This window comes from Elaeis guineensis, chromosome 5, assembly GCF_000442705.2.
Source record: "Elaeis guineensis isolate ETL-2024a chromosome 5, EG11, whole genome shotgun sequence".
In the NCBI taxonomy this organism is placed as follows: Eukaryota; Viridiplantae; Streptophyta; class Magnoliopsida; order Arecales; family Arecaceae; genus Elaeis; species Elaeis guineensis.
The window spans coordinates 2,559,813-2,584,996 of record NC_025997.2 but is presented as its reverse complement, the minus strand read 5'-3'; the positions used below and the strand labels follow the sequence as shown (position 1 = coordinate 2,584,996).

Genomic DNA, 25,184 nt, shown 5'->3' with positions numbered 1-25,184 from the left:
GGCTGCCACGCCATCCTGATAGGCCATGCCAGTAACGTCACTTAGACGCCATATCCTGATCGATTGGCTGTACGTTATGATGTGATGCTATGAATTCATTAATTGCACCCATGGGGTCTTTTATTATGCCCTATACGTGGTAGCATCTACCGTCACGGTCACGTGTGTGTCGAACAGAAGGCACACCACCGTCAGAGCCATTTAAGGATGCCCACGGAGCATCGTGCGGCTAACAGGAGATGATTGGCATGATCACATGTCCTCCCATCATCCACTTTGCTTTCTTTATAAATAGAGGTAAGCGGGGATCCATCTAGGTATGCAACACTGATTCTACACTGAGATTCTGCTTCTCTTTCTATTGAATTCCATCCTTCACTTGAATGTCGGAGGATCCTCGCTGGAGTCATCTCCAACGGGACTTGCCTTGCAAGTCTCATTTTTCCCAACGGTTCAGCATTCTATCAAGATCCAGCCATCCCGATGTCATGCGGAGATCATTGCCAGCGTATGCCTCCAGCTCTCGCTCTCACCCTTGATCATTTCTGCTATGTCCTCTCTCTGGTGGATGAGTGCCCTTCTCGATTTCCTACAGCATAGTAACCAGGTGCATCTACTCGGCTCTAGGCCGACTACCCCATCGGAGACAGGCCGCAACAACAAGCAAATATCCTTAACATGATTCCTAAATCACAATTTGGTTAACTGACATGGCTTCTCTTCAAGCACGTCCAATCCAGTTTCTTTTCTCAAAGATTGGTCCAATCAAGGTGCGTAAGGGTTATGGCACGTAATTGATGTCATGAGATGAAATGCGTCATCACATCTGCTTGTTTGTTGCATCGTTTGGATCCACTCCATGCACGTGAAGCGACTGATTATGCAGTGTTTTTTTTGTTTAAAAAACTATGCATTCAAATAATTTTTATATAAATATAATTTAAAAATTAGAAAGCAAAATATTTCTAAAAAGATCCGAGATTGTCTCTCCAATCCATAAAGACTCTCTTTAATGCTTTACAACATAGATTAATACTCAGTCGACTGCTGTATTTGCTACCTGGAAGACATGTCTGGCCACAGCATAGATATATCCTTCAAAAGGTGGTGAGCGTGATCTCTATAGATGCAGTTTTGAATTCAAATCATCATCGTAGTCGATTCACCTTTGATAATGAGATGATCAACCCTTAAGATTCGCCTGTCATGCAAAATCTCAACCCCAGTAACATGGAGTTTCACCTCAGGTACCGTAGGTATGAAGAGATGGCTTCCCTCAGCAACTATCAACCTAGAGTCAGGTCTATGGATCACAAAGCTCATCTCGCCCCGTTTGTCCTGGTGTTGCCATCAAAATTGACCTTTAGATATGTCGAAGGAGGGGGCTCTCAAGCGATAAACACCTGTTAGATCACTACACGAGCAGAATGGGAGTCCTAGATCTTCGAGGGCTTGGAGTGTTGGGAATTGTGTCTCAAAGTCAATCGTCAGTCTGTTGACGGTTGTGCTTATCATTGTAATTATATATGAATTGTTGAATTAATAAATATTATTTGATTTTTTCATCACTGTGTATATCTCATTTTGAACTCCTGTTGTGTGATGAAATCTTTAGAATTATTTGATTCGATGTAGGAGGATATATCATTTAGTCCTTAAATGAGTTTGCGATCAAATAATATGCTATTACTAGGACGATAGACATATCAAGTATAGGTTATTGTGTGTCATATAGGTTGGTTGTCTTCTTAACCAAGGAGCGTGGAGACGCTGGTATGACATACAGGTGAAATATAGGAGTATATTTCACTGAACGTGACCAATTTCGAAGTACTCTGCTGTCAAGAGTCACTCCGAAGGGATATAGGTATAAGTGTTCCTCTAACCTGAGATCATCATGGTGACTTGCAAGCAACTCACTATGCTTTAATGCCGGATTATCTGAATTTCTAATTCAGTGATGAAAGATTTCTGGACATAGTCAAGTACTTGTGAAGTCGGTGTATGAGTCAAGATGAAATTGATTCCTTCGAATAAATAGGAGTTAATGTATCAGTGTGTTTCAATTCAGTAAAATCTCGATCGGGGTAATCCATGTGATAGATTTTGAAAATTAAAATACAATGTAGATGACCATATCAGGGTTAGCAGTTAAACCTTATGTCACTTTAAGCATTTGGGTCAAAGAGATGAATTATACGATAACTATATTCAAATAGATTCTTGAGTGTGGCTTTGCATACATTCGACCTATCTGAACGTCGGGTACCATTGCTAAATGGTGACTCTGATTGGTAAAGGAATCAGTTCCTGTGCTACCGATTTAGATTTGAACCTATGGGGTCACACACATTAGAAGTTCCTCTTCGATCACATGGCTTCCAGTCAACGGAGACTCTAGTGAAGAGTCTCATTGGACAGAGACTTTGCTGAAGAGTCCCATTGGATGGGGGCTCTAGAAAAGAGTCCTACTAGACTTGAACTCTATCATTAATGGAGGATTAATTAGTAATTAGATTATCAATTAGCTCAATCTGATTGAGCATTAAAGTTTGGATCAAGTCTGATTGAATTTGATTCAATCAAGTCAAATTTGATTAGGTTATGAGATGACCTAATCGATAAGAGAGAAATGATCCTGATTTGATCGGGTCTATAGTTCAATTAATTTATTGATTTGATCAAATTTAATTGAGATTATAGGAGCCTAATTAGATTAGGTTCATCATGTTTTATTTGGATTTAATTGGATTGAGTTTGAAAGAAATCTAATTGGTTAAACCATAGAGTCCCAAATGAATAAGACTCTATCCCTTACGCCACCTAAATTGTCTCACGTCTTTTCTCACCGTAAAAAATTAGTTTATACGTGAGAAAATCAGAAAATAATTCTTTTTTTGTCGTCCATTAAGGATAGAAATTGGTTGGTTTTGATTTGAATTTAAATTAGTTTGAATTTCAACTTAAAATTTTATCCATATCCTTCCACACATTGGCTGCTTTTGAAGGGATCTATTGTGTATGAGAAAAAAAAAATCTTTTCAATTGATTTTCGTGTCCAATTTTCTCTAGTAAGTGCCTCTTTAAGTTAGATAAGGGTGAGAAAAAGTTCGAGTCGAATTGAAATTCAAAAGAGTTTGAATTGCAACAAACTCCAGTCCTTATTCTATTTTATCTGGTTTGTGCGACAACTATAAAAAAAAAAAGAAAAGCTTTTCACCGTGAGATACCAAAGAGAAAGAGGGTCGAAAATATCTTTTTGGGACGTGAGGATTGGGTAGGTTTCCTTCCTCCTTGGCGTGAACAAAAGAGGAGACCGTTCTCCTTTTGGGTGAGAGACCTAGAACTGTTCTAGATTTTTAGGTGAGAAAAAAATCAAAGAGAAGAGAGTCTTCATCTAATTTTTCTCCACCATCCAATATCTTTTTCTGATCTATCTTCAACATCGAAAAAGTTTGAGGTGATTGAAGGAGATCAAGTCAGATCTGTCATCAGAAGTCGACTGCACGAGCTAGCACTCTTGCGGAGGGTTGATTGGTCCGAAGGACTTCGTGTGGACCATCCGTAGAGGTCGGACGCTTGTGCGGCTGCTCGGCATCAGTGAGAGCTTCATATCATGCTTACCAGCAACGGAGATCATCAATCCGCGAAAAGATGATGAGTTCTAAATTCTACTGACATAATCTAAAGGTTAGATCAAATTCAGGACATCGATGTGATCGATGCAATTTTCTATTTTATTTCAGATTTTATATGTAAATTTTTCATATCATAGATTCTTAATGATAGTTTAGATCTGATCTAAGGTATGTTTAGGAGATTAAAATATTTAATCTTTTATTATTCTGCTGTAAAATTCTAAAAATACATGCTTTGAACTATCCATTTTTCCTTCAGATGTATCAGAACCAGATTTCTTATGAGATAAATTTTTTTACATATAATCTAATTTTAATTATTTAGATTAGATCTAAATAGTTAATTTTAAATCTGAGTAGTATAGTAATATGATTGGATAGATCTTCATAGCCGTCCAGTCATAGGAGAAATAAGGATTTCACTATCCTATTTACTCATTCGATGGGATCTCTTATGACGTATAGGGGTGCTGCACGATCTTTTTCATGATGATGAACAATGAAAGAAATTTTAAAATTTTTATTTTAGATCTGAAATAATATATATTAGATTTGAAATTAAAGTTTTGATCATTAGATGATTGATTGTAAAAATATTTTATAAAATTGAAAACTATTTTCAAACACCGAATCCGAACCCATATCAGTTTAAAACTTAATTGAGAATTAAGCGATCTAGATTTGAGAATAAAAAATCTAAGACATTAATTTCATAACTTATGGGTTAATGGGTTAGCTCGAGTTAAGTCCATTTAACTGGGTTAGATCTAGGGTTAGAAATCATTGATAATGGACCATGTAAGTAATTGATCAAATCTAATTAAAAGTTAATTCTGATTGGGTCAATTTTTTCTCTTGATCAATTTCAATAGTTATAGTTGGTCAAATCATATCTTTGATTAGACCAATATGGACTATGATCGTAGCTCCGTAGTCGAATTCAAGTCTATAAGTTGATCAAATTGAAAATGACTAATCAGTTAGTGTTTAAGGAAAGTATAGGAGCTTTGATTGGTGGTCATTAATTGGGAGCTACTCGCATAGATTGAGTCTATATCGAGTTAAAGGCATATCCCTCCCATCGATCTCACTTATCTGGCCAACATGATGAATCATATTTTGATTAGATCACTTAATGATTGGAGTTGACCTATGCTAATTAGGAAATCAGTGTGACTGATTTAGGTACCCCTAGTTCGACTTGTCTTGAGTCCTCTTCATGACTTGGTGAAATCAGTGAGATGATTTATGACTGGTTGGTTGGATCAACTTTTACTTAAACTTCTTTAATCTGACTTGGTGAAGTCAATGGGATGATTAAGATTAACTGGTCAAGTCTTTTTTTATCTATCAATTCAACTAATTAAATCTTTTAAAATTATTAGGTCTCTAAAAATGAAATAGTTATTGCGATAACTAGATCATAGCCTCCCATTAAGTTGGGTGATAATGAGTTCAATGGTTTAGATGATCATTGAAAGCGCCACACGCTTGGTGCTCATCTGGCTGTCGGAATTATCATTCATAATATGTTGTTTTAGTTGTGTCTTTCTGATGATGGTCAGGTTGGTCGAGCCACATTCGAGTTTGATCACTCATTTGTTAGATACACTAAATTCTGACATGTTAATGGTTGGACCTAACCAGAACTTTCAGTGGAGGCGCCACACACCTGCTGAAGAGGTGTCTGGAGCAAAATTGAATACTAGAAATTGTTTGGTGAAACAATTGATTAAGAATCTATCCATGGGTACACAAAGATTGGTCGAGCCACACTCGGGTCCATATACAGTCCATGTGGATTCTAGTACCCACTAAGAAATTAGTATAATTTTTCGAATTGAAGGTAGAGGCTATCAATTCGAATAAAATAGTGGGAGAACTTTTAGACTAAAATTTATATCTTTAGGTAATTAATTCATATACTAATTAGGTTCTGATTTTTCTTTTGCAGTTATAGCCACCATTTTGTCATTTCGATCACTATTAGATAGTGATAAATTGATGGGTCCAAATTTTAATAGCTAGTATCGAAAGCTCAAAATTATCTTGGAGTACGAATGAATTTTGTATGTGTTAATTGATCCGGCACCCGAGGAGCCAGCTCCAAATGCATGTAGCTCGATCAGAGATACTTATCAGAAATGGCTCAATGATTAAACTACGGTTCGTTGTATTATGCTGGCGGTGATGAATGATAAGTTTAGCTGTCGTTTCGAGAATGCTCGGCCACAAGACATGTTGCAAATGTTGAACAAGTCTTTTGGCACACCCGACGATGTTGAGAGGCACAAGACTAGTTGTGCCATCTTCAACGCTCGAATGAGGGAAGGAACATCAGTCACTGATCATGTATTGTACATAATCGAGATGATTGAGCACCTAAGCAAGCTTGACTTTCCTTTGCATGAGCAGTTGGAGAAGGATGCTATTATGAACTTTCTGCCCAAGTCCTACCTCCCTTTCCTTACTCATTTTCGAATGATAAAGCCTGCAATTAACTACCATGGTTTGCTGGAGTTACTGCAAAACTTTGAGAAGGATCACCAGCTCCAAAAGGAGTTGGTGAATGTTGTGGGAGGATCTTCTTCGGGACGTCGATCCTTTAAGAAATGAAAGAAGAACAAGAAGAACAAGAAAAGGGTACAAAGTGCTGGGGCACCCAAGCCCAGTCAGATCAAGAAACTCAAGTTCGATCAGAGTCAGACGGGATGCTTCTACTGCAAGAAGCAGGGGCACTGAAAAAGAAATTATCCTCAATACATTGCCTCCCTGAATCTGAACAGATCGAGAAAGAAGCAAGTTGTTGCTGGACAAGGTAATTATATGATAACACCTTATAATTTCTCAATTTGTGATTCTACTATCTGGGTATTAGATACCGGAAGCTCTTTTAATATTTGTAATTCGTTGCAGGGTCTGCAGGTCAGTAAGAGATTTGAAGAAGGTGAAAGGTTCTTTAATGTTGGAGATGGAAGATCAGTTTCAATTCTAGCATTAGGGACTATTAAGCTTGTATTCAAGTCTAATATAATTATTCTAAGTGAATGTCACTTTTGTCCTTCCTTTTTATTGAATATTATTTCTGTAGGTCTTTTGGTCATGTATGGTTATGAAATTTCAATAAAAAAATGATTTTAATATCATTATGAATGGTGTTAATACGATGAATGGACAACTGAACAATGATATTTATATATTATCACAACCTATTAGTGTAATGTACATGTCCAACAAACATCCTAGAATTAGTGATGTCTTCGATATCTACCTTTGGCATTGTAGGTTAAATCATGTTAACAAGAACAAAATAAATAGGTTGACACAAGAAGAAATCCTCGAAGTCAGTGATTGTGAATCACTCCCAACCTGTGAGTCCTGTCTTCTTGAAAAAATGATCAAATCATCTTTTACTGAAAAAGGCGAGCGAGCCAGTAAAGTTCTAAGTCTGATACATACTGATGTATGTAGACCGATGAACACTAATGCCAGAGATGGATATTATTATTTCATTACATTTACAGACGACCTATCGAGGTATGGGCATGTCTACTTAATGACATATAAGTCAGAATCGTTTGAAATATTTAAACGATTCCATAATGAAGTAGAGAATACCTCTCCAGTGAGTTTCTGACATACTTAGAAAAAAATGAGATTCTCTCACAATGGATCCCTCCTAGAATACCACAATATAATGGCGTATCGAAAAGAAGGAATCGAACCCTGTTAGATATGGTTCGGTCCATGATGGGCTTTGCAAGTCTGTCGATTTTTTTTTGGGGATACGCACTCGAGTCAGCTTGTTATATTTTAAATAAAATTTCAAGTAAGTCTGTAAGTAAAATACCATATGAGATGTGGACAGAGCGTAAGCCAGCACTCTCTCACCTGAGGGTTTGGGGATGTCCGGTTTATATCAAATATTTGAAAATCGACAAGTTTGGACCTAGGTCTGACAGATATCTATTTATAGGCTACCCAAAAGAGATCAAGAGATATTACTTTTATCTTGTTGACGAACAGAAAGTGTTCATTAGCAATAGGGCTGTCTTTGTAGAAAAAGAGTTTCTTGATGAAGGAACTAATGCTTCAAAGATTGAACTTGATGAAGTTCGATCGGTAAAAGTACCGACACAATCTAGTAAATCCATAGAATTGGACTTGATTAGATCAAATTTGAAACTTATTGTAGAAACATCGTTAAGGAGATCGGTAGAGTACCGCATCAACTGGATAGATACTATGGTTTCTTAATCCGAGACGGGGATCCAGTTGAACTCGATGAGAACAATGAGGATCCGATCACCTATATGGATGCGATGTAGAGGTCTGACTTCGATAAATGGTTGGAAATCATGAAATTCGAAATGGAGTCTACGAAAATTAACAATGTATAGACATTGGTTGACCCATCTGAAGGGATAAACCCATAGGGTGTTAGTGGATCTTCAAAAAGAAGAGGGGGACAGACAGAAAGGTGGAGACCTATAAAGCCCATCTAGTTGTCAAGGATTATCATCAGTATTATGGTATTGACTATGACGAGACGTTTTCTCCTGTAGCAATGCTCAAGTCTATTCGGATTATGCTTGCGATAGCAGTACATCTGGATTATGAAATCTGGTAAATGGATATGAAAACAGTCTTTTTAAATGGAGAGCTAGAAGAAGAGGTGTATATGATACAATTTGAATGTTTCATATCCACAGATGAGTCTAAGGTGTGCAAACTTGAAAGATCCATCTATGGACTTAAGCAGGCATCTTGAAGTTGGAACATGCGTTTTGATAAAATAATCAGAACGTATGGCTTCATTAAGAATGGAGAGGAACCCTGCATATACAAATAAGTTAATAACTTTGTGATAGTATTTCTTATTTTGTATGTCGATGACATTCTCTTAATTGGAAATGATATCCCTGCATTACAGAAAATAAAAATTTGGTTGTCATCACAGTTCTTTATGAAAGACTTGGGAGAAGCATCCTTCATCCTTGGGATGAAGATCTATAGAGATAGATCTAAAAGGTTGCTTGGATTATCTCAGTCGACATACATTGATACTGTGCTGAAAAAGTTCAGTATGGAGAATTTTAAGAAAGGCTATCTTCCGATAGGCCAAGAAATTTCTCTCTTGAAGAGTTATTGTTCGACAACTCCTCAAGAGAGAGCGTATGAGTAAAATTTCATATACTTCTGCAGTGGGATCTATTATGTATGTCATGACATGTACGCGATTGGACGTGGCATACTTATTAGGAGTAGTGAGCAGATACCAGTCCGATCCAGATAAGAATCACTGGAAGGTCATAAAGGTCATCCTTAAGTATTTGAGAAATACTAAGGATCAGTGGCTTATCTATGGAGAATTTGATTTAAAACTTATAAGATTTACAGACTTCAGTTTTCAGTCAGATTATAATGACAGCAAGAGCATATCAGGATATATTTATATCCTGAATGGTGAAGCAATCTACTGGTAAAGTTTCAAGCAGTACACTGTGACCGACTCTACTTGTGAGGTGGAATATATCACGGCATCCGATGCTGCGAAGGAAGCTGTGTGGCTACGAAAATTCATCAACAAGCTTGGAGTGGCATCCTCTTTTGACAGCCTCGTCTTGTTGTACTGTGACAGTACTGGTGCCATTGCTCAAGCGAAGGAATCGAAGTCACATCAGCGAACCAAGCGTATTCTGTGCCGTTACCATCTAGTCCGAGAGATCGTAGATTGAAGTGACGTCGAGCTTTAGAAAATCGACGGAAAGGAAAATCTAACTGACCCATTTACTAAAGTCCTCGACGTCAAGGAGTTCGAAGACTACAAATCAAAGATGATATACGATACTGCTCCGATTGACTTTAGTCCAAATGAGAATTATTGGAAATTATCCCAAAATCAATCGTCAGTCAGTTGACGGTTGTACCTATCATTGTAATTGTATATGAATTGTTGAATTCATAAATATTATTTAATTTTTTTCATCACTATGTATATCTCATTTTGAACTCTTATTATGTGATGAAGTTCTTAGGACTATTTGATTCGATATAGGAGGATATATCGTTTAGTCCTTAAATGAATTTGCGATCAAATGATATGCTATTATTAGGACGATAGACATATCAAGTGTAGGTCGTTGTGTGCCTATAGGTTGATTGTCCTCTTAACCAAAGAGTGTGGAGACGTTGGTATGGCATGCTGGTGAAATATAGGAGTATATTTCACTGAACGTGACCAACTCTGGAGTACTCTGCTGTCAAGAGTCACTCCGAATAGATATAAGTACAAGTGTCCTTTCGATCTGAGATCACCACGGTCACTTCCAAACAACTCACTATGCTTTGGTGCCGGACTACCGAAATTTCTAATTCAACGATGAAAGGTTTCTGGATATAGTCAAGTACTTGTGAAGTCGGTGTGTGAGTCAAGATGAAATTGATCCCTCCAAATAAGTAGGAGTTAATGTATCAGTGTATTTCAATTCAATAAAATCTTGGTCGGGGTAATCCATGTGATGGATTTTGAAAATTGAAATACAATATGGATGACCATATCAGGGTTGGCAGTTAAACCCTAGGTCACCTTAAGCATTTGGATCAAAGGGATGAATTATAAGGTAACTATATTCAAATAGGTTCTTGAGTGTTGCTTTGCATACATTCGGTCCATCCGAACGTCGGGTACCATTGCTAGATGGTTACTTCAATTGGTATAGGAATCAGTTTCTGTGCTACCGGCATAGGTTCGAATTTATGGGGTCACACACATTAGAAGTCCTCTCCGATCACATGGCTAATCTGAAGAGTCTCAGTCAACGGAGACTCTGGTGAAGAGTCCCACTAGATGGGGGCTCTAGAGAAGAGTCCCACTAGATTTGGACTCTATTATTAATGGAGGATTAATTAGTGATTAGATCACTAATTAGCTCAATTTGATTGAGCATTAAAGTCTGGATCAAGTCTGATTGAATTTGATTCAATCAAGTCAAGTCTGATTGGGTGATGAGATGACCTAATCGGTAAGGGAGAAATGATCCTGATTTGATCGAGTTTGTAGCTCAATTAATTTATTGATTTGATCAATTTTAATTGAAATTATAGGAGCTTAATTAGATTAGGTTCATCATACTTTATTTGGGTCTAATTGGATTGGGTTTGAAAGAAATCCAATTGGTTAAACCCTAAAGTCCCAAATGAATAGGACTCTATCCCTTACGCCACCTAAATTGTCTCACGCTTTTTCTCACCACACAAAATTAGTTTGTACGTGAGAAAATTAGAAAATAATTTTTTTTTATCACCCATTAAGGATAGAAATTGATTGGTTTTGATTTGAATCTAAATTAGTTTGAATTTCAACTTAAAACCTTATCCATATCCTTCCACACATTGGTTGCTTTTGAAGGGATCTATTGTGTACGAGAAAAAGAAGTCTTTCCAATTGATTTTCGTGTCCAAATTTCTCCGGTAAGTCCCTCTTTAAGTTAGATAAGGATGAAAAAAAATTGGAGTCGAATTGAAATTCAAAAGTATTTGAATTACAACAAACTCCAGCTTTTATCCTGTTTTATCTGATTTATGCGACAACTATAAAAAAAAAAGAGAGCTTCTCACCGTGAGATACCAAAGAAAAAGAGGGTTGAAAATACCTTTTTGGAACATGAGGATTGGGTGGGTTTCCTTCTTGGCGTGAATAAGAGAAGAGACCGTTCTCCTCTTGGGTGAGAGATCTAGAACTGTTCTAGATTTTTGAGTGAGGAAAAAATCAAAGAAAAGAGAGTCTTCATCTGATTTTTCTCCACCATCCAGCATCCTTCTCTGATCCATCTTCGACATCGAAAATGTCCGAGATGATCGAAGAAGGAGATCAAGTCAGATCTGCCATCAGAAGCCGACTATGCGAGCTAGCACTCCCGTGGAGGGCTGATCGATCCGAGGGCTTTGTGTGGACCATCCGTAGAGGTCGGATGTTTGTGCAGCTACTCGGTATCAGCGAGAGCTTCATACCATGCTTACCAGCAGTGGAGATCATCAACCTGCGAAAAGGTGATGAGTTTTGAACTTTACCGACATAATCTAAATGTTAGATCAAATTCAGGACATCGATGTGATCGATGCAGTTTTTTATTTTATTTCAGATTTTATGTATAAATTTTTCATATCATAGATCCTTAATGGTAGTTTAGATATGATCTAAGGCATGTTTAGAAGGTTAAAATGTTTAATCTTTTATCATTCCGCTATAAAATTTTAAAAATACATGCTTTGAATTATTCATTTTTCCTTCAGAAGAGATCATGTCAGTCATCTCTGCAACTAGAATGCGATCTCTCTTCAGGATAAACTTTGTTGAGCTTCTGTTGGACTCAAATATTAGGCCATTTCCGACAAGCTAAATGTAATAGACTGTGTATGTAGCATAGGAAACTGCCACATTAGGGATAGCTCCTTTTGCACTCCTTCAAAGGTACTCCAAGAACGTCTGAACAGTAGTAGTTTGGATGAAATGTTGGTACAGTCTGACGAGATACCAATCTTGTCTGGATCTCGGGCATAAAAATAACATGTGCTCCACCGTCTCTTCTTCCAATCCACAGCATGGGTAGACCTATTGGATCTCCACACCTTAGTCTTTCAAAATGAATCTTGTCGAAAGCTGATCTCAAGCCACCTTCCAAAAAAAGAAGCTCACCTGCAGGTGCACCCCCAACCTCCAAATCTATCTTCGATATAATCGATAGAGATTTGTTGTCACTGCTATGGAAAACTAAGAATGTCTCTAAACGCTGACATTCAAATGATCATGGATCAGAACTGAAAGGATCAATATCCTCTCTTCCAGCAATCTCCCAAAAAAATGAGCCACCACTATCGAATCCCATCCGCTGTTATCAGTGCCGAAGAGATCACACACCATTATAGTGTCTATCACCTCATGACTAATGAATGTCGGCCATCGGCTAAATGGAAGATCGTTGATCCACTAATCTCATAGGAGCTGTACAAATTGACCACCCCTTGTCAGCCATCGCATCCAAGCAATGACCTTCGGAGCATGCGCATAGGTCTCCCTCCAAACGAAGGATGCACACCCAACCAATCCGAATCTTCTCACCTATGATTCAAGTTCCATATCTAACCCTCATCACCATACTTTATGTGCTTCCTAGGTCTAGAAGAAATCTAACTGCATGTCAATACCAAATCCCTCATCCCTCAGCGGTTGACACACCACCTTGCATGCCAGCAAATACATACCACCCCCACCTCCCAATCTCAAGTCCTATAAGAAGCTACGAAAGAGCTGCTCCAATCTGCCCACCATAATTTTGGGCAAAATCGAATTTGAAAGGAGATAAATTGGTATGAAACTAAGAATAAATCTTGTCAAAATGATCGTTCCCATCATATAAAAGGCACAAGCCTGGTATCCCTCAAATTGCTCTTAGATCACCGTCTTCACTCCTCCACAGTTTGCACTCCTACGGTCAAAAATGGAAACACCTACGCACCATAAGATCTCACTTTGCTTTCCAATCCAGGCTCTCTCTGATCACATGCCAAATTCAGACTGACGTCTTGAAGTTGAAGATCACAACAAATTTAGAGAGATTCACCTTCTGATCGAAAGCTTTGCAGAACTTCCGGATCCTTCCTAATCCAATCACATTTCGAGTAGTGATCCAACCAACCAACATAAGATCATTTGTAAAGAGCAAGTGTAAAATCGACTAGAACTAACTGTGCAGTGTTAACCTTGAATGATTTTCGTTTGTAACATGTTCGTCGCCTAAAGGCTAAATCACTTAAATAGATATAATTAATATTTAAGGATAACATAGATCTATTGATCATTTCTCTACATTGAACAATGTGTTCCAAAAAGTACAATATTTATTAAAAAATTACATCGTTAAAAAGATTGACAACCATGAGACCCTATAACATCCGAAAAGAATTCATGAATCCTTGCTATCTTTACCTTTTTCAAATAACAGCCTCCAAAAAACAATGAACTAAATTGAGTGGGTGAAGATTTTTTTTTTTTTTGGTTTAATCAGAATGGGAATGCGTCCATAGAGACGCGAGTGCCGTTAGGGGCCACAGCTGGGTTATTCCATTGTTTTTTCCCGGATCACCGATCATGTACAACCGCCAAAGAAAGTCCCTTCCTTTGATAATTCATAAGAGCGGAACCCTGGCTTAAAAAAATAATGGTGAGTAAATATTACACAGATCTGTAAACTTTTTGTACCTTTTGTGTCTTTTTTTTTTTTCTTTTTTTCGGCTGGGTGGGTGGGTGAGAGGTTTGTCTTTACACATGGATCAGATGTCGCCCTAGCTTCTGAGAAGGGTAGTAGGATGCAAATTAGAATAGCAGGCAAGTTTGTGCCGGCGGTTTGACCTGGAGCTTGGCTTGCTGCTGAGACCAATACGCGTGGGCTGACAGAACCCGGTCCAACAATTCCTGGGGGACCGGCTCCCCCCTCCTCTGCTGAGGGGAAATCCTGGCGGTGTGCACCAGCGTCTTCCACTTGTCCTGCGTCCACAAACATCTCACCGCGTTTAGCACATGGTCAAGTACGGTAACTTCTTTGAATAGCCTATGCAATATTGTAGAGCATAACCAAAGAGACGAGAAGCTTCCTCCAACTATAGAAGAAGAAACAACGGGCCATCGGAATAAAAGATGTTTAACAAAATAATAATTCTAAATAAAGCTTGAAAAGATCCAGGCTGAGAGGGTCCACAAGTCGCACACGGGTAAGTGTCCCGATAAGGATAAACCTCTGACCTTGAACGAGTAAAAGCAAACAAACCAATGGCGTATGGACAGTACCAACCATATCAAGATGAGGAGGCTTTCCCGGAATTGGACAAAGATGGCTACGCTTCCATATGGCATAATTTAAAATTTGAAAAAGACGGGACTCTACCAAACACAAACACCAACGAGATTTAACGGACAATACCTTAAGATCAACGTAAGTCCGGTGCTTTGCGTCGTCGAAGGCCCGAAGCTTGACATCCCGCCATCTGGAAAAAGAGATATGGAGTAAGAAAATGGACGGCCGGCAATGGTGTACTATCGGGTTAGTTGGAAGAGAAGTGATGAGCACGGACCTTCCGGTCCCGAGCTTTTCGACGGCCTGGACAAGTGCTTCCACCTCAGCGACTGAGAAGGGTCTCCTGATGCGGCGTTGGACCATCTCAGAGCGCCTCGACTTGCGAAGCGGAACCACAGGCAAGGCCTCGACATTCATTTGCGGCACTGGAACTAAAGCTCGGGTTCTGTCCAGAGAAGGCGCATCGGCGGGTGAGTGAACAGAATCGCGATCACTCTCAGGGCCGTTTGCTGCAGAGGTTAGTACAGGCTGTGGGGTGGCATCAGATGCCCCTTGATATGGTGCAGGTTTTTCAGGTGCGATCCTACGAAAAATGGAAATGGTATCAGACATTCGATAAATAACCAGGTAACTAACCTCAAATAGATATTACATGGAGTAACGCACTTCAGTTGCCTGAATGAAACAACCTTATTAGCTTACTAAGATCAAAGCAACATACTTCTGACGCAATTGAATTGATTGATTCATAACATGGTTGAATTTAAGCATAGCAGTCAATTGGTACAACCAGGATTTCCAAACATAATACAACATTTCCTCCTTTCCAAGAAATGCAGATACCCCTCATATTTTTTTCCTTGAGAGGAGGAAGGAGACCCAACCGGTAATATATGGCAACAGCCCATTCGCAAATGCAGAGGATACTTGAAGCACTTTCATGATCTATACAATGAGTTGCTAATACTGGTGCAAAAGATAAATCCAAAGTAACTTCAATCAAACTATATATTAAGTAGCAGTGGTTAAGTTTCATCTGTTTACCTTGCTAAAGGTTCCGGAGCATCATCAGGGTGAAGAAGATGGGGATCGTCAGGGCTGGTCAGGGGTGCTGTCGCTGGTCTGGGATTTGGCTCCAATGTGAAGCCCAAATTGTCCAGCTTTTCAGCACGAGCAATATTAGCCTGGCGCAGGGTTTTGCTGTCATCTCTAACCTTCTTTCCTTGGAGAAGAACACCAACACGCAGTCCACCTCCAAGAAAAGCAGTCACAGCGTCCAGAACCGTCCGCTGAAAAGAAAATACAGCTGTAAACCCTATAGATTCAGAGAGCACGTCTGTCGAGCAATAAATATCTGCCTATCTGATTTAGTAAATATAACGAAAACGGACCTTCTGCGGTATCCAAAAAAAAATCGTAGAGTGCTGTACATATTTCAAAAATATCTATTAAAAAATAATTAAAAAATAAATAATCGCAGGTGCGTAATTCATCAAAAGATAAGTGATCGTACATACATAATCCATCAAAATATGATCAAAAGAGGAGACGCCGCACGTACATAATAAAATACTAAAAAAAATAAATAAAATTTAAAAATATTTAAATAATTTAGATAAACATCATATAAATTTTTTTTTTAATAAACATCTCAATATATAAACAACATTATACGATATCTTTTAAATACCGCAGAGAATTTCATTCCAAATATAACAAGATCCATATACCAATTTTAGAGGAACTCATCCAAATTGGACATCGTTCGAGTTCAAATATCGAAATTTTCTTATCCATGAGCACATGTTGGCGGTGCCAATGGTTATTGCTCCAGTATATGGCAAAGCTACACGTAGCAGTCGCATTGAAAAGCTAACACAACGTATCGGTCTTCAGTCCCTACAAATAATACTATGTACTACAAAGTAAAAACTCTGTTTCTTTAATGTTCTGATAATTAAATTGAAGACCTTCAATTACATATTGGGCACAATCATAAGATTACCGAATTATCACTTTCTATTGCATTAATACAAACTGACTAGATACAATAAAAATATAAAATATGAGGTCCCAAGGCTTTAGTCTGGTACTAAATGGAACGGATAAAATAATGAATATGCATAATTTTAGTTGCCAAGCAGGAATAGGAAATAAAAAAGGTATTAGAGGATGATGTACCTTCAAAGACCCAACAGTGGCATTTTCAGGAAGCTCGATAAAAAGTTCTGGCACCTTGAAAGACTTGATACTAAATTTCACTGAAAGAAAAGGACAGTACGCCTCAGAACCTCATGATATCAGGGTCAAAACAAAATGAACAAAGTCATAGATTAACAAGTCATCATTGTTTTATGTAGCCGGCTATATACCATGGTAATCTCCCGATTCATATGATGATTTTTCACCAGTTGTAGAGGATGATGCACCATTCGCTGCACAAGCAATGTGATTGTTTCAAAATTCAAAGTAACAAAAAGATCGTAAGGTGGTCAGCAGGCGTAAATAGCTTAAACGATACCAACCTCCACGCAAAGTTGCAGGTGAATCGCTTGCTTCTAACTTGATGCCACTCTTTGCAGGTGGATTAGTTATATCATCACGAAATATCCCTCCATCAGATGCTGATATTGAGCAGCGCTCAAACAACTTCTTCCTCTTGAATGAACTCCTTTGAGTTCTAAGACGTCTGCAAGGCATTCTCCTGCTGCGGAAAATAGGCTTCATTTCTACATCTGAAAAGAGAAAATGAGAGAATGTCAAGTCAATCAGGCAAGTCAGCCACAAAGACAAAAAAAGATTATAATTATAAACATCAACATAAAATCATCAATTAAGATGTTATCAATATTATAGAATTTGTACCAGTATTGGCAAGCTGCCTATCCTTTGACATAGTTGGATCACCTTTCCAGTACTTGGATGTCAAAAGCTTCCTTACCCTACGGTCTCCTATATGTTGTGCCCTACAAGCATTAGTAGTAACAGTGCTAGGATGAGTGCACCCAGAGGAGTGTTCGTCATCATCTCTATATACAGAAAATTCCATTCCATCCCCACACTTGGGAACAGAACTGTTATAAGGAACACGATCTCTGCAAGAAGGCACTTCAGCACTGCTGTCGGAACTAATCAAAGCAGGAGGTTTAGTATCCAAATCCATTGGATCCTCTGAACTGTACATATCTGGAGCATTCCTCTCTATGACTTTTCCAGAAATTAGCCATTCAGCTTGGAGTGGAGTATTAATTCCATCTCCTTCATACTCATATGATTCCATAGAACCAGGAATGCATCTCTGAGTGCCACATTTTTTGGGGATGGTATTGGTGCCAAGAGAATATCCACGTTCGGCCCATGTACTACTAATAATTGACTCCCCAGCAAAAGAGTCCTTCTTTTCAGACTTTACAATGGCAGAAGCAGGCGATGAACGAGTTGCATTTGGAGTTTGCGAATGCTCCTTTGAGGCATAGCCACCCTGTCTCTGAATAACAATATCAGAACCCAAAGTACTCTCATCACAGCTTCCTTGATCAAAAGTTTCAGCTTTGAATGGCTTCTCATCTTTAAAATGTTCCAGTTTAATAATCTCCTTTCCAGCAGTAGGATTAGATGTTCCAGTTATGTTACATGGAGTCAAGGAGTTGTGTCTCTCTGATAGCAACCTTCCTGCTACAGTGGCAAGCAAATCAAATGCACCCATCCGATTGTCCTCGACCTTCTTTCTAACAGAACGCTTACCCTGTAGATGAACTGCAATGAGTTAAATAGAGTTAACAACCAGAAAGAAGGATGAAGCAGATTGGGATAATATATGTACCCTAGCTGATCTTGGAACATGTGGCATTGCAGCAACCTGGCAGCCACTAGATCCATAATCCAACCTCTTCTGCAACACCATATCTCAAAGACTCACAGCTACAAGAAACTCAGCAATTTCTAGTAAACAGCACCTCTGCATTCATAATTCGTCTTCAAAACCAAATCAAGCAGGGTCCACTCCTCGAATCAAATGAATATAGCAGCAAAAGTACCTTGCTTCACAGAACCTATGACGGAGAACTGCCAGAAAAATTCCAAAGTTCAGACACTTTTAATTTTCTTTTAAAAAATACACAGATATTAACCTCTAAGGTTCAGACATAGAAAGTCATATTACAAGCACATTAAGGTATCGAAGGTAGCTAAAACTCAAAATATCAATAGCCTTCTCTCTCCTCCAACAAAAGCCGGATAAAAGCATTAACGGCATTGCATACAGTATATTTGAGCAAAGAAATCTCAGATCTAGCAAGAAACTGTACGATGAAACGCTCTTTTCCAAAAAATCAAATTTTGTAAAAGTGGTGCATTTGGAAATTTATTTTACATCTTTGCTATCTCATTCGAATTCCTATAACCTTAGGCGGAAAAGGACAGAGACATAGAAACTTTGGCAGAGGAGAATATTAAAGGAAAAAAACAAAGGAGATTAGATTAATAAGGAGATCGCAGCGATGAATAAAGGGAGAAAGGTTAAATATACTATTTGGGTAAACCCAGAACCGTGGAAAAGCCATAGGATCTAAAACAAAGGCAAGAACAGATCAAAGATCTTACCGTAAAACCCTGGAGGTGTCTATAATTAACTAATGTCCGGAAAACTTCAACCTCGGTTGGAGAATCTGAGGCATCTCCTTAAAATTCCTGCCAGAAGAGCGAAACAAGAAACATTTTTTCCGTCGTCAGGAAAAAGAAGTCGTAAATAGCCACGAAACCCTGTGACGAAGAGATCAAGACAAATATCACATGCATAGGGATCCGTAACGGTTAAGGAATTTAGGTTCCAGAAACCAAAACCCAAGGAAACATATGAGACGATCCAAATGAACTCCGAAAATAGACATGAACTGCTTAAAGGTAGATCGGATCTCGATCGAATTCAACACACTTGAAAGGAAAAAAAAAAAATCCAAACATATTGCTTCTCCAAGAAGACAAATCCTAAGAAATCACGAAAAAAATAATGAAAGAAAATTCCAATTCCACGGTTTCAAAGATATCCAAGGAGACTTCCAAAATGTCAGGGAAAAAATAGATCGAAATTAGAGCTCCAATACGCGCATCTTAAAGATTAGCCAGGACATGGAGCGGAATCTTGGCAATCCAACTTGACATGATCAAAGGAAAATCGAAGCAAAATTCGAAAGCTCGACCAAACACAGAGAAAAATGATCAAAGCGATCAAAAGGTATCCAAGAAAAATTCGGAAAACGTCCACAAAAACCAAGGAAAATAAATGGGAATCCTGGCTCCAAACCCTCCCCAACCGGAATTCGCTGCTCTGACATCTAAAACAGCGATTTGATGAAACCTCGCGGTCGTGCTTCCCGTCATATCGTCAGAAAAAACGTTGGAATCCCACCAAAATCCATATGAATTCCTACGAAATTATAGATCATACAAGGAATTACCAAAGAGAAACGAATTCTAGATCTCGATCAGAATTCGGAATTCAAAATCCTCTCCACGAACGCCTTATTGTTCCAAAAATTCGCTCTTTCAAACGAAAACCTCCCTTTTCTTATATTCTATTTCTCTCCCCCTCCACGCCTTGAGATCGCCAAAACCCTGAAAACCGCCCCTTTTGCTTAAACCCCAGTTCTTATACCATGGACCCTGTCACCGGACCTTCCGGTAAAACCTCTCTCGGTCCGCCTACTGCCGGTTCGCCCAAACTACCAAGACCATTTCCTCCCTCCGCGTGATCTATTCCCGGTTCCTGGTCCCTTCGATTCCGGCCACGTGTCTATCCTCCGATTGTACGGCCTTATCTTATTGGGTGAGATTTTTTTTTGAATTATTTTTTTTAACAGTTCGGTTAGAGGACGTGATAGGACACCGGTTTTAAATTGCCTTCTTTTATTCCAAAAACAGAAAATTTTCGCTCGGGTGGCATCACTAGAGAGCAATCGGATGACCGAGATGCGTCAAATTGGCATCCGACAGTCATTAATGGTGGGCTCAACAAGTACAGTAAATTCTTAGACCGTCTGATCTACTGCGAGCACATTCTAAAACTAGTTACTCTGGATGTGGTTGCCACGTATTATAAAGTAGATGCCACGTGGAGTGAAAAAGCAGAGCCCATTGGATTCCTCTTCGCAGCCATTATCCGATTATTATACAAAAATAATAATAATTTCTTAATTTGTGAGATGGAGGGCGTCCGGAGGGGCGGATGAGGGGTTCGCTCGGGCGTCATTTTCGTTAAACTTGACGACTGCGAGGGGTGACGTGGCGGGACGGACAGCCAGGAGATTTGACGGCGTTAGAAGCGGGGATAAGGCCGGAGGTTGTGTGGTGGCACCGGGTTTTGTCGATGATGTCGAAGCCTGGGCCGGAAAGCACGACGCCACGATCGGAGGCTTACCGTTATCGCGCGACAAGGGCGGCCTGCCTAGTTTCCCCTGTTAACCAATCCCTCGATCGACACGTGTCCGGTGGAATGCTACAGCCACAAGGGATCATCTAGTTTTCCGGTACAGCAGTTACATCGTTTGGATCCTGGTGCAGCCACAAGGTTCTCAATGCCACCGCATAACGGGTCCTCTTCTCTCCAAACTAGCTGTATACTGTCGCTAACTTAGTTCGCAAGTGTGTAGCGAGATCCGGTGGAACTTTAAGGTTTGATCTATCTGTATCATTAACCACTAGACAAAGATTACATGATCAGGCATCACTTGAAATGGTGTGTGTGATTCGAACATAGATTTTGGTTAACATGGTGAAATCTATGAAGTGTACTCCGTTTAACGACCACTATAACTGAATGCACGGTAACTAGCTAGACAATACCGTTATTGAAATGATAACAATGTCGCATTTTCCTTCCTATTCATAAAAAAAGGGGTAGCAATTAATATGTATATCATTCTGAAACTAGAAGGGATTAATCTGCACCTTTGTATTCTATACCTATCCCACTTTATATTTTAAGAGATGATTTTTAATCAGAATCTAATCCTACCATGTTATCCTAATATAACTAAATATTTTTGTGAAGACATAAACCTTTATAGCTGTTGTTATTTTAACCTCGTCGGTGAATTGGAAATACGGCGAGGGGTGCGGCCCATTGGGATCTTTTGACTTGTGGGATTGGTTACTTGTGTTATTGGTTCGCCCCCACCTGACGGTGGAGTGGATGATGTTAGAGAGAGAAAAAGGAACTGAAGCGGGCCTTAAAAAAAACGTGCTGTAGCCGGAGTCTTTTACTTTTACCGGTTTCCTCTCCAACAAGGAAGTCTAGATGAGACTTTAACCGCTGCTATTCATCACTAAGCAGCTGGCGAGAGAGGGGAGGGAGGGAGGGAAATGGTCAGGGGAAAGCGTGGTGCTGAGGGATCCGGAGATTCCAAGCTTTCCAAGTTCCCCAAATAATGGAGTTTTCTTGACGTACAAGATAGCAGGGGAACAGTCAAATTGGCATCGGGTTGGGAGACGCAACCTTTTATTCGAGTTGTGCCTCATGCGGGTTGGCCAGGTGGCCATGGGATTGGCAGTAGATCTCATCTGTTAGATACTCGAAACATGGATAGGACCACCAGATGGACGGTCAGGATTGTTGCTTCCTGTCAGCCTGCTGCAAGATACCATGCACTGCTTCTGTATCTTTCTTTCTTTTCTGTATTTAATTAGGCAATCATTAAGAGGCCTGGTGAATTGGGACAGGCGTAGGCGAATGAGGTAGGGTCTATGAGAGATCGAGTTGGTTGTCAGCCTGTCGAGCTACTGCCCGGCTCTAAAAGACATCAACCCCCTACCAGCTGCCCAACTAAAACGAGGAAAGAGCTGCCCAACTAAAACGAGGAAAGAGCCATGGATTGATGCTATTATGTTTCTAATTAATTAATGATTTAGGGGAGACTCAACATGTTCACATGGGAGGTGTAACTTTTGGAGCCAATCACGTGGTAGGAGTATAGGTTAATAGCTGCATAGGTGGAGATCTCATGGTGGCACATGAGTGTAGGGATGGCGATCTAGAGAATCATGTGCGGTTTTTCCCTCTCAGCCGTCTGATCGACAGCGAACGTGCTGCCTTGTTATTCCATCAGTTACGCCTCCTTCCCGCCAACCGTTTCGAATTTTAGATTTTTAATATCGTTGGCCTAATTTATAAATCGATCAATCCAACCAACCACAGGTCGCACTCGTCATGGGCCATAACGGCCATATTTGGCACGTAGATATCTAGTATCTCGCTTCTAAGATCAAACTGTAACTATAACGAAAATCACCAAGCCTCGTCGTAGCACATATCGGTAAATCCTTATTCAGCTAAAAAGGGACGAAGTACCAGCGCATCATCCAGCTAAAAGAGTGGTGGATGACGGACCCACTACCACGTTAAGAGTATATACTAACTAAATCTTCAGCCATTTGATGAGAAAAGGTGTCACGTGAATGAAACGCTCCACGTGCTTTCATCAATATTATACGTAGACTAGGAGGTCTTTTCCAGAGGGAAGGGACTTGGGAGGACCCTCCCCCATCGCTTCCATTGCATAAAATAATCAGTAGGTACTGGAGATGACTTGATAGAAGGGGGAGCCAACGCCGCCTGCAAGGTGTGGGTAGTTATTATAAAGATTTATACGAAGAAAAGGTGGTCCCCGTCTCGTGAGCGTTACTTGAATTAAGAGCATGGTTATCGAGCAAGATGAGGATGCCCAAATTGGCTTGCAACTATCATATTTTTCTCGTTTGTTTACCTCCTTTCCTTCTACCTTCTGCCCGCCAAAATAGACAGGGCCCGGCCATTCCACATATGCTATCCAATGGGTGCCGGTTGTTCTTCTGAACGCGGTTTTAATAACTAAAGATGGACTTCGACTACCATAAAAAAAAAAAAAAAAAAAAAGGGAAGGATGGACTTTCTCATCTACCTCTATTGATGAGACAACTGTGGCAGGGCCGCTAAAAACTTTCGTATGGGTCAAAGTTGCCTGATAAAGAGGAAGGACAGGTGGAAGGATTGAAGGATGAATCTGACTCGCACGATGTGTCCAGCTTCTTCATTCTTCTACGTCTCTTCGCACCTTTAGGTCCTCTGCCTGGAACGAGAGATACCAAACACGTAACATGATTGCCATTTAACTATGTCCTGATTGTTGCATGAAGTTGGCATTCTTTACCCAATAGAAATATCCAACAGATTTTCATAAAAACCTAACAATATCTTGCAGAGCTCTTCAGAAAAGTCCTGCCGGCAAATTTCTTTCCCAGAAATGAACAACCATGGTAGCATCCAATGTAGATGGCTGAGTTTATTCCCAATATCTAATGGTTGATGACCACGCATTAGCATCTTTTGGATTCATTTGCGCTCAACAGGCGAGATGGGATATACCTTTTTTGAACGGAAATGATAAGTTTTTCGATTCCTATAAGGCAATTGCTTCATGATCGACTTGGCTGGCGAATAAAATTACATGCCTGAATCATCATTGAGGATGATTTTGTGATCGTGATTAATTTGACCTAGGATGAGATAACGCACACAGATGACCATCCACTCTTTCAGAACATCCAGCCATGCGTTCGTGATTGTGTGACGGTGTCAACTCAACATGCCCATCGAGAAATGAATAACATCACTAATTGGATCGCTTCCTACTTGGATCGCTTCCTACATGACGGAATGTACCGATGATTGGACCTGACATGAGGATCAGACCTATCTACAAGCCCTACAACACATTTTATTTTTTGATCTTATAAGTTTATAATGTGCACCCACACTAAATTGGTATGAGCATCCGTTTGTAACCAAATAAAATAAGAAAAATAAATAAAATTACATGCTTTTATTTACAAGGGCACATCACTAAAATAAAAGGTCAGAAACATTTTACCAGTTACACTCCGTACGTGACAAGAACACGATGAATAAAATCCACATGAACTCTTAGAAATACCCTTTAAGAGAGAGTGCTTTGAACCGTATCAATAAACAGAGAACACCACCGCTCGACCACCACCAACCGCCCAATAACCAACCAAACAAGCAGCAGCCGAAACTGATCCACCTCCAAACGGAAGGTGTAACTGGCTCAAACAAGCTTAGCGATGAGTATGCGATGTAAAGGTCGGCCAGTCGTTCCTCCTCTCATTGGAGTATAGCTCAGTACCGGCTTACTGCTCTTAAATCAGTAGGGATTCACTCTTCACTTGAGATCATCTATTAAATGTTTGGTTCCCGTCCCCCGAATTAATAAGGAACATCTAACTCTACATGACACCTGGCCATGTTGAAGTTTAATGTTTCAGCCTTCCACCAATATTTATGTTGGTCAACAAATTATACGAAGAGGGTCCGTAGCTTGGGCGCCCAACAGTACCGCTGTCGGGTTACAAGCCCAAGCCAAGCCCCACCTTCAACAATACAACAAGGCATCGTCTGGATCCTTGCAGCAGTAAACCTGAGAACTACGTTATAACTGCAGGTTGAAAAAAAAAATAAACAAAGAAGTAATAAAACAAACAAAACATCAATGTGAGAACTCAATTATCACATCTACTGAACTACAATACCCTGCCTCCAACCCACCATCCTATGTTTTACTCAGACAGTGAGTTCGCCATTAGTTCACATGGCGTGAACAGATTTTCTTTTTTTAAGTGGTGAACTATAACGCCAACAAAA

At 39.6% G+C, this 25,184-nt stretch overlaps 1 protein-coding gene across 3 annotated transcripts; it reads right to left on the bottom strand.

Annotated features, from left to right (window-relative positions):
• Positions 1-13,464: 13,464 nt before the first annotated feature.
• LOC105044389 (telomere repeat-binding protein 5) lies at positions 13,465-20,115 on the bottom strand. 3 transcript variants are annotated; one of them, XM_073257128.1, is made up of 12 exons: positions 19,948-20,115; positions 19,094-19,180; positions 18,529-18,556; positions 18,315-18,449; positions 17,357-18,236; positions 17,017-17,226; positions 16,864-16,926; positions 16,673-16,752; positions 15,536-15,780; positions 14,769-15,074; positions 14,618-14,681; positions 13,465-14,184 (listed from the first exon to the last, which is right to left on the bottom strand). In XM_073257128.1, the coding sequence occupies exons 4-12, from the start codon at positions 18,393-18,395 to the stop codon at positions 14,014-14,016; spliced, it is 2,100 nt and encodes a 699-aa protein (XP_073113229.1). In that variant the 5' UTR covers positions 18,396-18,449; positions 18,529-18,556; positions 19,094-19,180; positions 19,948-20,115; the 3' UTR covers positions 13,465-14,013. The 3 variants fall into 3 exon arrangements, with proteins under 3 accessions (XP_073113229.1, XP_073113231.1, XP_073113230.1); XM_073257130.1 differs by having other exon boundaries at positions 17,357-18,247; positions 18,315-18,556; XM_073257129.1 differs by lacking the exon at positions 19,094-19,180.
• Positions 20,116-25,184: the final 5,069 nt, after the last annotated feature.